At 31.0% G+C, this 12,663-nt stretch overlaps 1 protein-coding gene across 3 annotated transcripts; it reads right to left on the bottom strand.

The window, feature by feature from the left end:
- Positions 1 to 7,430: 7,430 nt before the first annotated feature.
- Positions 7,431 to 12,663, bottom strand: LOC111036788 (zinc finger protein 391-like). 3 transcript variants are annotated; one of them, XM_022318972.1, is made up of 6 exons: positions 12,406 to 12,663; positions 11,374 to 11,515; positions 11,148 to 11,303; positions 10,606 to 10,746; positions 10,045 to 10,530; positions 7,749 to 8,303 (listed from the first exon to the last, which is right to left on the bottom strand). In XM_022318972.1, the coding sequence occupies exons 2-6, from the start codon at positions 11,497 to 11,499 to the stop codon at positions 7,749 to 7,751; spliced, it is 1,464 nt and encodes a 487-aa protein (XP_022174664.1). In that variant the 5' UTR covers positions 11,500 to 11,515; positions 12,406 to 12,663. The 3 variants fall into 3 exon arrangements, with proteins under 3 accessions (XP_022174666.1, XP_022174664.1, XP_022174665.1); XM_022318973.1 differs by lacking the exon at positions 12,406 to 12,663 and adding an exon at positions 12,158 to 12,305; XM_022318974.1 differs by lacking the exon at positions 12,406 to 12,663 and having other exon boundaries at positions 7,431 to 8,303; positions 11,374 to 11,499.

Here is a 12,663-nt window from a genome sequence, read left to right as displayed (position 1 = left end):
TGTTAAAGTTTTAAAATAAAATGTTATACTATATACTATAACGTATTTTAAAAGTAAAATTCAACAAATTAGGGTGCATCTTCTTAAGTCTTATTTAAAAATGATACTTAAATAATATTTTCTGGACTAAAAAATAGCCCCCCTCCTTATTGTATTAAAATTAAAAAAACTGTAAAAATATTTAGTACAATTAAAAGAACGAATATATTTAAGACTCAATTTACATTAAAAATTGTAAGTAGTTTTGTGTAAAGCAACATTGTGATGTTCGGCATGATGTCAAAAATTATCGACCCTTACATTTATCGTCATACATACCACATAAAAAAATATATATTATACATGCGTTCAACCGTTCTTTGTACTGTGCTATATTCGATTATGGAAAAAAAAATTTTCTATTTTTGTTAATTAAATGATAATTGAATATAATATCTTATAAATTTAGTTTAGTTAATAATATTTAATTTAATTATTCAATACTTACCGTTATTGTTTCGTTTCGTCATCGGATAACTCGTCAGCGGGCCAAAATATCTCTCTAAATACCTATATATATAACACATACAAATAGTATTAAATAAAAATTCTAATAATATTTATAAAGTTTAATTTATTTTAAATTTGTGTCATAATGTCTATACATGAAATAAAATTCCACTCACACACATTGGACGAGAGGATCGTTTGACTCGGACTCGTGAATTCGAATGGTTTTGTATTAGTTAAATTACGCATGTGGTTGAAAATTGCCCGTGCTCAATATTTTTAATTTCTTGGTACTTAAGAAATACTATTTAAAATGTATCAACATTTATAATTTTAACTCAACAACAATATATTTTTTAAATAATTTTTAAAAACATTAAATTGAAATATAAATTCCATACGACGGTATTATTATCCTGTGTCTTATATTATGAAAACTTATCTATGCAATGACTTCTGATGCCCAATTTCTTAACAACATGCAAGCATATTGATATTAATTGTGGTAAGAATACAAAATATTTATGAAATCGGATAGAACAGTTAATATCTTTGTGGCACTGATTGTATATATAAATACTATGTACTGTGCATTGTGCACAGAACATATTAAACACCTACACTGTTATATTTTCTTCATAACTGCACCCTGCTGGTACTCACAAGTTCCAACTTACCCAAACCTATTATTCTGTCACCCGCAAACAAAATGCACCACTGATTGATTTTAAAACGAAATTTACTTCCAAAAAATAATATAATCACTCATATACTTACACCTATCAGGTATAGGTAATGATATATATGATATATCAAAATATCATCCGAATAGAAAATGACATCTTTGAACTTTACAATATATTGTCGACGAGAATTAATACGAAATCGGCAATTTCTATGTCAAATATTTAACATTCTGCCATTCTGGCGTTTTTGTAAGTGGGGCATTATGTTTTCGGCATCACAGTTTATTTTCAACTATACCCATCCGGAGGGGGGGGGTCGATCAATCCCTCCTGACCACCTTCACAAATCCAACATCATTTCCAGAACATGTGTCGTACCAGAAAGCCTTTCTTTATAGGAAACCGCTGTACCCGGATATCGAGATTCAAATTTTTTGCGAGCTTTTTACACATGACTCTTGAACTCGACAGATTTGAGCCGAATAGACGCGATTGCGTATCTCTACTCTTCAGCGACCATATAATATTACCGTCAGAGGTTACATTATGATCAAAAAATACAAAAAACCGCAAAAATTACACGCACAATATTATGTTGACATTATTTATTTTTCGTTTTTTGATATCTCGAACGCATTAAAATATATTACTTTTCATCCGACTGAATTATTATTATTATTATACATAATATATTATATTATTAATACTAAACATAACTGTATACAGGTACTTCTTCTATATTATAATATTATACATTAATTAATATATTATGCGTCGACCACGTTCAAATCACGTGTTATGTACTTGCGGTCGTCGTACACGAAAATTTAAGTTTGTGATTATAATTTATCTATAAACTGCACTCAGGGTGTGAGCCACTACCCAAATCCCTGGAGCCTTTTTCGTTTTTTTCTAATCGAAAACTGCATCGACTCGTGTTTATAGCGAACAGTGTATATTAACAGAAACCCGATGCCCGAAAAAATAAAATAATTCTGAAAGAATATCATCCATCCAGAACCACGGTTCTGCAGAATTTCAGCAACAGCTCTTAACAGAGAAGCTGCTTTCAAATATAATACTACCTAAATTGTAAATAATATTATGGTGACAACATAACTATCGACCCACAATCTACATCCAACCACTTTTGGAGGCGTTTAATAATTATTATGGTTCCGTATAAAATCGTGGCATCTCCCGTTTAATGGATTAAATGGATAAAATACGGTTTTATCCGACGAGACCCGACAACATAAGTCACGTGTCACACGTTTCTAAAATTTCGAATTTCTCCACGTAGGCACCCATTCCATTTGTTGAAATCAACTCTAGACGGATAATCATTATAATACACGTCCGGCACATAGAAATCCGTATATCCTTCATACCTACCTCCGCACAGGGTTTCAACCTATATGTAAGTATTTACCTTAAAGAGTTCGATGTTTTTTTCTAAAACGTTTGGAGTTACCTGTTATATATATATAATTTATATATGAATATATGTATTTAAAATAATATACTAATATTATGTTAATATTTACACGATCTATGCGTTGTTATTCCATCGGCGACATGCCGTCGAGTATGCAGCGCAATATTCGAAACTTTATATTATATTTTATGTTATAATAATTATTATTAAACAATGTTAATTTATAAAAGAAAATCTATCTTTCCAGTTATATTGTTGGGAACGGGTCCTGACTCCTGATATAACAAATATAAAATACAATTTTTATTATTATTATGTATAATATGTGTGAAAAAAATTATCATATCGTTTTTCTAGAAGGTACATAGGTACTTGTATACTAACCTATCAAGTAGAGTTTAGCGGTACCTATCGATAAGAATGAGAGTAGGTACAATATTGAAACCCAAAATATAAAGTAATGCAATTAAGATTTAGTAAACCATAAACGTACATATTATTATTATGGCATCGAGTGGCAGTGTATAAATTCTATTTCAGATTTTATTCATATTCGATACCTAGCGGGATATTCCGATACCGGTACACAGATTATATTAATTTATTATTTCCACAACACTACCCATTTCAAATGACATTTGACAATATATGTATACAGGGTGATTCACGAATCATGCTCACCCGACACCGCCACTTTACCCTTTAACAATGCAATTACTAAAATTCTGATTTTTAATAAAATCTCTATTTATATACATCAACATTTAAAGAAAAATCTGCTTGACGACATACAATAAAAAATGGTGGTTCTCACATGAAAACAAAAAGTATCTATCGACACTGGACAATACTTAAATGGCATAGGCACTAAATCAATTAATTTGAAAATATGGTATGGAAGTGGAAATACTCAAACAATTCAAAACCCAGAATTTTAGTGAGTCCGTCATTAAAGAAAAAATAGAGATGAGTGTGCTTGGCCCCCTTCTATATACATACGGCGTGTGAATACCAAATGTAAATTCACGTGGCCAGCTAAATATTTTACTGGTAAAATGTAGGTATCCCTAGGCACTTGCCCATCATTCAACTATCCCAACCCTGCAGCGGCCACTCGACGTTATGAAATTATTTAGATAGTATAACCGATATATTTTTAACTTATAGTGTGTTTACGTATTTAGTGGTAATATATAAGATATATATTATTATATTGTGTTTTAATCAAAATGAATGTCAATTTTTTCCATAATATTAGACTATCATAATAATGTTATAGTGTTATTGTAATAAATAGTGTTACCCTTACTTATATTATATTCCGATATACGATTTTTTTTTTTTTGATTCGACGATCACATATATCTCGAACCGATGTTTGTTACCATGTATACGTTTTCTATAATTTGTAAATCGCAGGAATGAGTCGGCGCTAACCGATATTACTTGTGTCATGCTAGAGAGTACATGCATAATCGTTATTTTAAAATATAAAAGATTATTGATTTATATCGGTTGTTATTTCGAGTTGTGTACCTATATAAGTTATAAACCTTGTTATGTTATTTACCTACAGCTTGAACGTTATTGAATATGATTTGTCTATATTTTATTTACCATGTTATCAAATTAAAACACTAACGATGCCATTTTTCGAGAAATGATTAGGTAACTTATATTATAATTTATTATAACACTATTATAAATTTATCATGCATTATAATATAATATGATATATTATGTATAAATATTGTAATAATATTATGATTAAAAATAAATTTCAAAAGCGTATATATTTATTATAGGTACCGAAATTAATCGGCTGATTTTATATGTGTTTTGAAGATTAACTCTTTTCAATGCTCGTTGATTGAGATTGGGAATTTTTTATATAGTTTTTCTAAACGTTATATGATTATGCACGATGTACCAACCTACTCAAAACTCATGTAATTGATATTTGGTTTTTAAAAAAGTTGTATTCGTTTCAACATGATAGATATGCACTAATGCACTAGATGCCCAGGTATCTGAATCGAACAAGTATCTGGTCGGTTGTGGAGAGTTCAAGTAGAGTGTCAAACTGTCAAGTGATTAAAACTTCGACGTGACAATAAAATATGTTCGAACTGCAAACCTTCGTCGAGCAATAAAAATCATACAGAAAGTCACGTAACTCGTTACTATACAGCTACGTAGCTGGAGATCATAATAATAATAAACATTAGCGAAATTAATTCTTTTATTACATCAAACAACACTCAACAGAGAAGTTAAACATAATTTTCAGGCACATATCCGGAGCTATTGTGGATGGCTGGGCCCCTAGACCTAATCCTGGATCCGTGAATCCGTCCCCGAGTACTATAATAATTGTGAGTTTTGAGCAGAAGTCTCCTACACACGTGTAGCCACCACACCAGACGGTTCTGAAAGTGTTGTTGGTTACTTATAAAATTTTTGCATCTACAAAATGTATGATCCATCTCCAAGCTACCAGCATAAGCACCTTACACATAATACAAACCATATTGAAAAGTTCTCTCCGAAAAATGTTCGATTCTACAATTATTATTTACACAACTGAAGAAACTCTTCATAAGAGTACATATTTAAGGAACACAATGTCTGAGGTTTGAACTTTAATATATTCAATACCTATTTATGTGATAGAGATTGCATTTAAGTATTTTATCTAACTCTTTACTGTTTATTCCGCATAATCGATTAAATGGCCTCGCTATGTTAGCCATCCATAAAAATATAACAATTAACCCTGAAGAAGTAATTAACGAATTAGCATTAAAGCCACGTAGAGTAGATCTCTTATTATGATCAAAGCATAAACTGTAACTGTTTGGCATTTAACTGTTATAAAGATACCAATAAGACAACAATTTATAATACCTATTCAGTATTTGTAAATGTGAATATTTTGTAATATTTATTCCATGACGTCTCATTTGTACATAAATATATTATACTGAAAGGTGCTTATAATAAATACTTTTTATTTTTTTTAGGGGGGAGGGGGGTAAAATGTTAAAACATTTCATCCCCTCCCCCAAACATGACCAAATTACGCCTCTGGTTATTACTATTAGTAGGCCTCGGAAATTGTTGCATTTGCAACTTTTTTCCATTACTTAGATTTGTTGCTAAGTAGGTTTTAAATTCGTCTCATGTGAGTACGAATTAAAATCTTAAAGTTTTTATTGAACTTTTTGCAATTTTAGACATTTTTTTATTTTAAATGCAATTTCGTTGCTTTTCCCCATTTATTATACAATTTTGTATACTTCTCAGTTATTGAAAATAACATGATTTGATTTTTTTTTAATTGATATAAATATATAATATTAGAATAATATAATATAGTATGAGGGTTATATTTTTATTTTAAAATCAATTAGAGTGCTCTATACTAAGATGGTGCATATAACGTGCCTAGCACATTGTGTACATAGGGTTGCTGAAGAAATAAGAGAGCGATTTTCAAATGTTGGCAAAATGATTTCTAAGGTAAAACAAATATTTTTAAAGTTTCCAGCACGTGTATTATTTTTTAAAAATATACCATTACCGAATATACCATTACTTCCCCAGCCCATTATAATTCGTTGGAGTACATGGATAAAAGCAGTCTCATATTACTGTGAATATTTTAAAGAAATACAAAATATCATATTAGAGCTCAATCCAGGTGACGCAATTTCAATAAAAGAAGCACGTAGTTATTAGTCTATAGTTGTACAACATAGAGATGAAAAGAAAAACAGGTTGAGCAAATCAGAATGAAAAATGTACAGATGTTTACAATTCATTACTTAAGTTTACGATATAAAAGAACTTGTATATTGCTACTGCGTTTTCTTGGTTGAACGCTAGTTGGAGAGAAGTTGGGTTGGAGAAGATTTTCAGTACTTCGGCATATTTTGGACGTCTGACAATTATGTGATCGATTGAAAGTTTTTCCTTGCGTGCGTCTCATACTGGGGCAGGTTCTTGGAGATGAGAAAGGAGTGGGTGAGATGCGTTGTGCCCTATTCTGGATCGAGTTATGATGACTCCACCTCTTCTTTTTAGATTGTGGGGAATAGGCCTAATTTATTTTTATTACATTAAAAACAATAGTATCGACTTTTTTTTCCGCCCCTGCTGCCTGGAGCAACTGCTCCTCCTCCCAAATAGAGTGTCATTCGATTGTGTCCCATTTCAAATTTTTATACATTTTCAGTGTTTCGATTGAGTCCACAAGTCAGATATAGGTAAACGATTTTTTTCCTACCTTTTCTCTGTTACAATTGCGTTCTATTGTATAGTAGGTAGGCGTCAAATACACTTAGTATATTTGGCCTATATGATGGTGGGCAGATCTATTTAAAGGAGATTTCGTTTTCACATGATGAGCTTATGAAAATTGTATCTCATGACCAGTATGTACTTTTTTCGATTAATATATTTTGACTCATTTTTATTTGTTTTCGTACTATTTTTTGAACATCACTGAGAAAATAATTATTACTTATTATGACAATTCATATCCTAATCTATCTAACGCGATCAGAACATAAAAAAGGTTGGAAAAATAATATAAGTCGCCGACTTGCAACACTGGAAAGGTATAAAAGGCTGGATCGGGAGGTGTATTTAGCGCTTACCTTACTATATAATAGGACGCAATCGGAACACAGGAAAGGTAGGAAAATAATCATTTACCTGTGTCTGGGACGCAATCAACAGTCCCCGAAAATTAAGTCTAATTTGCAATTTAATTTATTAACATAATTATATGGACACATAGCCTTTACACAATATATTTAGAGTTTAATTTATTTCAACTCTATGATAATAGAACATTATTAACACCTTAATGGCATAATATTTAAGTGTGTAAGTATAGAACATTGTGGGTAGTTTTTCTTTACACAAAATAAAATTAAAGAACAATAATTATAATGGTTTATCATATGAATATTAATTTATATCATATTTGACAATTGGTGTTATGTACATGTATTGTAAAAAAAATTATTATGAGGAATTCAACAATAGTCTAGACTTAATAATTAACATAACATTTTTATCAAAATAATTTATTTGTAACATTCGATTAAATCGCCATTGACCTTCGATCAAAGCATTGAACTACTTTCTGTTTCGTTTCCGTTTTCTGAGCTGTCATAACTGTTGGAGACATCATAACAAATTTCCTGTAGTTCTTTTATACTTACATTTTTATACTGTGGAGATTTATTATTAACGGAAATTAGTATGTCGGAATTCTTTATTTGTGAATTGGCCCTTCGGGGTGGCTTATTGTGGACATTTGTATGCTTGAGCATGTCATTCTTTTGTGTAAAACCACGTCCACAAATTGGACATTTGTATGGCCTTTCACCAGTGTGTGTGCGCATGTGAACTCGCACTTTTTCAGGTCGGCCAAAGCGTTTTAAGCAGACCTCACACTGGAATGGTTTCACTGGCTCATGGACCATTTGGTGCTGGCGTAAATTTGCTAAACAACGAAATGTAGCATCACACATCGGACATCCAAATGGACGTTCACCTGTATGAATACGCCTGTGTGTGTCTCGTGTCAATTTTGAATTGAATCCCTTGCCACAATATTCACAGTGATGAGTTGTCTCTCCTGTATGAGTTCTTTCATGATATTGTTTTGATGAAATCTATAACAATATTATTATTCATAATAATTTTAAATGTTTCAAAATATTACATTTTAAATAATAATGTTTAATGCATATTTATTTGAAGAGCAGTACACTTTACTTCGTCCAGTGGGAGAACGCGCCGATTCTGCGCATTCTCTCGCGTCACCCTGCTATCGAAACCGGTTCCCCAATGACAGGGTGTCGAGTGAGAATGCGCAGAACTGATTTTGGTCAGTCCGTGAAGCATTCTCTCACTGGGCTGAGTATAGTAATAATATTTTTATAGGTACATTGTTTTTCTTTTAATATCAAACGAGATTTTGTTATAATGTATGGAACCATAATGTTCAAACGTATCTCGTTTGTGTTGAAATACTTTGTTAAAATTAAGTTGGTTTTTAAAATTAAAAAGTTCAAGTTTTCAGGGTAAACCTTTGAAATTTTAACAGCATACCCTTTAGAAAATAAGGAGTCTTAACCCCTAATTTCCCTAAGGGGCAATATTAAAACAATAAAAGTCAGATGTCCCCTTTATAACTAAAAATGATATATCTTTTTTAGAGTTGTTGAAAGTGGACCATTTTTAAGGAATTTAATTTAGGCAATATTCTATATACAACGAATGTGCTGTGTACGTAGTGACTCATCATTAATCTGAGTGAGTTCCAAGAACACTTTATGTAATTATAGATGAAGTACGGTTAAGATCCTTGGAAATCCATAAATTGCTTCATAAGATCAATCCTTTAGTATCAAAAATTTTAAAAAATATAACTGACAATATACTCCACTTCATCCATCCCTATTTCTGATCATCGTTAAAACCACCATTATTTTGTACCACCGATCCTAAAAACACAATTTCTCCAGAATTTTTCATTCCACTAACATCATCTAGTTAAAAAAATCAGTTAACGTACTCATGCCTAAGTTACCTAACATCATCCATACCTGTACTTCATATCAGATTCTATAGCTTTCTTCGTTTTTATCTTAATAACCACACTCCACACTTCCTACTCAATCATACATAGGTTTCAATTCCACTCTACTTCCTCCGTTTATTCCCAGAGAATTATATCATGCCTATAGCTATATTGCCTATTTCCATAGCAACCTTTTAAAATACTTTTTAAGTTTTTTTTCACTCGTCAGAACCATTTTATTATGTTTAATGTTTTATTATTTACATTATATTTAAACCTCTTTCATACACAAACATTCTGAAAAAACCTCTGGGCCTTTTTTAACATATTGTCACCAATATATACTCTACCTTTTCCCTCTTTTTTGGTCACAGCCCCTCATAAAAGTCATAGACATTTTTAATTTAGTTTCCTAACTGCATATTTTGCTTCTTTATTTATTGAGTTCTGTCTATTTCCTTTTCCCCTTCTTGCCTTTTTTAAAATTGAATTTTCTTCCATGCTATTATTTCCTGTACTTAACCATTCTACCACCGCCTTATCCTGTGGCAAATGTTCTTTCCTCTCACCAACAATAACAAATATTACTGTTAATAACATTTGCTACGATATTCCAGACTTAATACATCCAGCTCAAGTTGGAATTAAGATCAAATATAAAGAAATTACTTATTTATTATTTACTTTCTCTGTTGGGACTTTAAAGAAAAAAAAAACAATTTACCAAACTAATTTTGTGAACATTTAAAATTGTTCTTAAAGATATCAGAAAAGTCGTACTTTTGGACACAATGGTAGCACAATATTGATTAATATTATAATTTACTGACCTGTGAAAATGTTCTGTCACAAAATTTGCATGCATGGGGTTTTTCGCCAGTATGAGTCCGTTGGTGAATCGTGAAGGAAAGTCTGTTTGCCAACACTTTTCCACATTCTTGGCAAGTAAATCTTTGACGATCATTTTTATGTTTAGCTAAATGATCGAGTAGCCCAGACACTCGATTGAACATAGTAGGACAAAAGTCACACAGATATTCATTTCGAGTAAAATGTGTAGCAATATGGCGTTCAAAATGTAACATAGAGTCATATTTAATAAAGCAATGGAAACATTCCATTTCTCCAGGATTATGTTGAATAAATATGTGGCGACGCATTTTGGACTCTGAATTAAAAACACGCTGACACTTGGAACATTGAAATCTACCATTTTCCTCATCATCCTCTACAATTTTTTCCATATCTAACTCATCAACAGTCGGATCATCAAATAGTTGATCAGTTCCAACATTGACAATGTCCACTGGTTCATACTAAAATAAAAGTAACATTATTGTAGTTAAATCATGAATTTAATAAGAACATGGCAATAAAAAAAATCTTAGTACTTCTAAATATTCTTCTTTAACTGTAACAATTCCTCCACAGTCATCTTCGTCAGCAGAATTAATATCCATAATTCCCATAGATTGTATATTATCCTGATTCAAATCTTCTACATTTTCATCTTCATTATTTCCCAAATTTACCTATTATAATAACAGTAAGAGATATTATACCTAAAAGTTTTTGCGGAGTTAACAAAAGCTAAAAGTTTGTTGATTGATAACTGAAACTCCATAATATGAAATTTGTTCATCGCCAAAACAAACATGTATTATCAAGGGTAGGTACCAGAAATACCAAACCAATTTTAGTAAACAGTTAACACTTTGTGTCTTAACACAAAATTACAGCCAAAACAATTTAAAGTAAACTGTTTGCTCTCAGAACCCCCGGGATATTTGTACTGAAATATAGGTATCAATGATACGTTCACCTAATAATGATATGATACAATTTATTATACTTCTAATTACAAGTATAGAAAGAAGATATTATCTAGTGATGTATATATGAATTATTTAAGTATAGAAAAACAGGTACTTACAAAATTATAGGAATTATTTTTTATTTGTTTTTTTTTCAAAACCTCTTCTAATGTTTTATTCATTTCAATAGTTGATACAATTAAGGAATGACAATTTTCTAGCCGGGTGATGCACACATTACATAATTTAAGTGGTAGATTATCAGTCTTGGAAACCTATAATTTAAATATCATAAGACAAGGTTCGAAACGTATCATTTAATAAATTAATTGGTTTTTAGTTAACTGTAATAGGAAGGTAGGTATTAATTTTTTCTTCAAGCTGTAAAGCCACTCCATCGAGGCCAAATATTTCAACATCTGCTATGTTTCCACAGGTGCGGCAAATATCCCATTTATCTCTTTTGTTCATTATTATTCTGTATAATCTAAAACACATTTATATCAAAGATCACATTAGTGAACAGTTTTAAGCAAAATAATAAAGTAAATTATTTAAAACATTAAATGTATCATTCATGATAATATATAATAACTACGGACTACATTTTAAGTTTAATTGGTAAAGTACATTCAATGGGCAATGAATTTTTAATAAAACATTTTACTTTTATAATAAATCAAAATATGAAACAAGAACAAATATACAGCATTAGAGAATAACCTATATGCAGGACTTGACTTCAGGGGGGGGCCGGCGTACTCCAACTAATTTTTCAGAAATTATAGTGCACCCCACTATTATTTTTAAAGGGAACACGCGGGACGCATTTATCAAAATGAACATCGGATCTATAAATTAATTAATATTAACTAATTATTACTAAACTATTCATTTATTTAATTTTATGATCATTTTGAGTTTGATATTTATATAACTATAATATAATATTATGTCTGTTGATTTATCAACCAATATAAATATCAATTTATGGACAGCAAAATATGTATGTCTCAATTTTTTTACCAATTACCCACATATTATGTAATTTAATATTAACATAAACAAGAGGTAGGTATATATCGGGATTAGACTTTGTCATTTTGGCAATTTGGGGATCGCTACTTTCAAGTTGAAACTAAAAAGTCGTTAAGAATTAAATTAATAAAATCAAAGATTGTTTTTTTATGATAATTCCGTTGTGAGTAAATCCAATGAAGTTTCAAACGTCACACAAACCGCTCAAACTTCAAAGACATCACTGCAACGAGCTACAATGCAAATGCAACAGCGAAAAAACACAAAGAGCATCACAACCGTACGCCCATACGGTTCAGCTTTGCCATCACATTTTTTTTTCTGTTGTCTTTTACTCACCCAAGGAGAATTGATAAACAGCCGTGTACAACAGTGCCTTAGTCCACGCGACTCCGCAGACCTCTTTAGGACTTTCCGATGGTCGACTCTTGGCTGCTCGACCAATTAAGCGCAAATTCAGCGTCGCAAGAAAAACACGGTGATTTTGTTAAAGAAAAGTATTTTCATCGGGGTTTTGGAATGCTAAAACACATTTACGGAGATTATGTACCAACTTATAATTTTTATTTCGTAATCATTTACGTACAGCGGCAGTAC

This window comes from Myzus persicae, unplaced genomic scaffold (assembly GCF_001856785.1).
Source record: "Myzus persicae strain clone G006 unplaced genomic scaffold, MPER_G0061.0, whole genome shotgun sequence".
In the NCBI taxonomy this organism is placed as follows: domain Eukaryota; kingdom Metazoa; phylum Arthropoda; class Insecta; order Hemiptera; family Aphididae; genus Myzus; species Myzus persicae.
The sequence above is the reverse complement of the archived record's forward strand: the minus strand, read 5'-3'. Positions and strand labels throughout refer to the sequence as shown.

Excerpts from the sequence above, each read along its gene's own strand:
- LOC111036788 (XM_022318972.1), bottom strand. The coding sequence starts at position 11,499 with ATGAACAAAAGAGATAAATGGGATATTTGCCGCACCTGTGGAAACATA. Across the intron at positions 10,531-10,605 it reads TTAAAGAAGAATATTTAGAA|TATGAACCAGTGGACATTGT; the intron begins GTACTAAGATTT and ends CTTTTATTTTAG. Across the intron at positions 8,304-10,044 it reads GTGACAGAACATTTTCACAG|ATTTCATCAAAACAATATCA; the intron begins GTCAGTAAATTA and ends ATATTGTTATAG.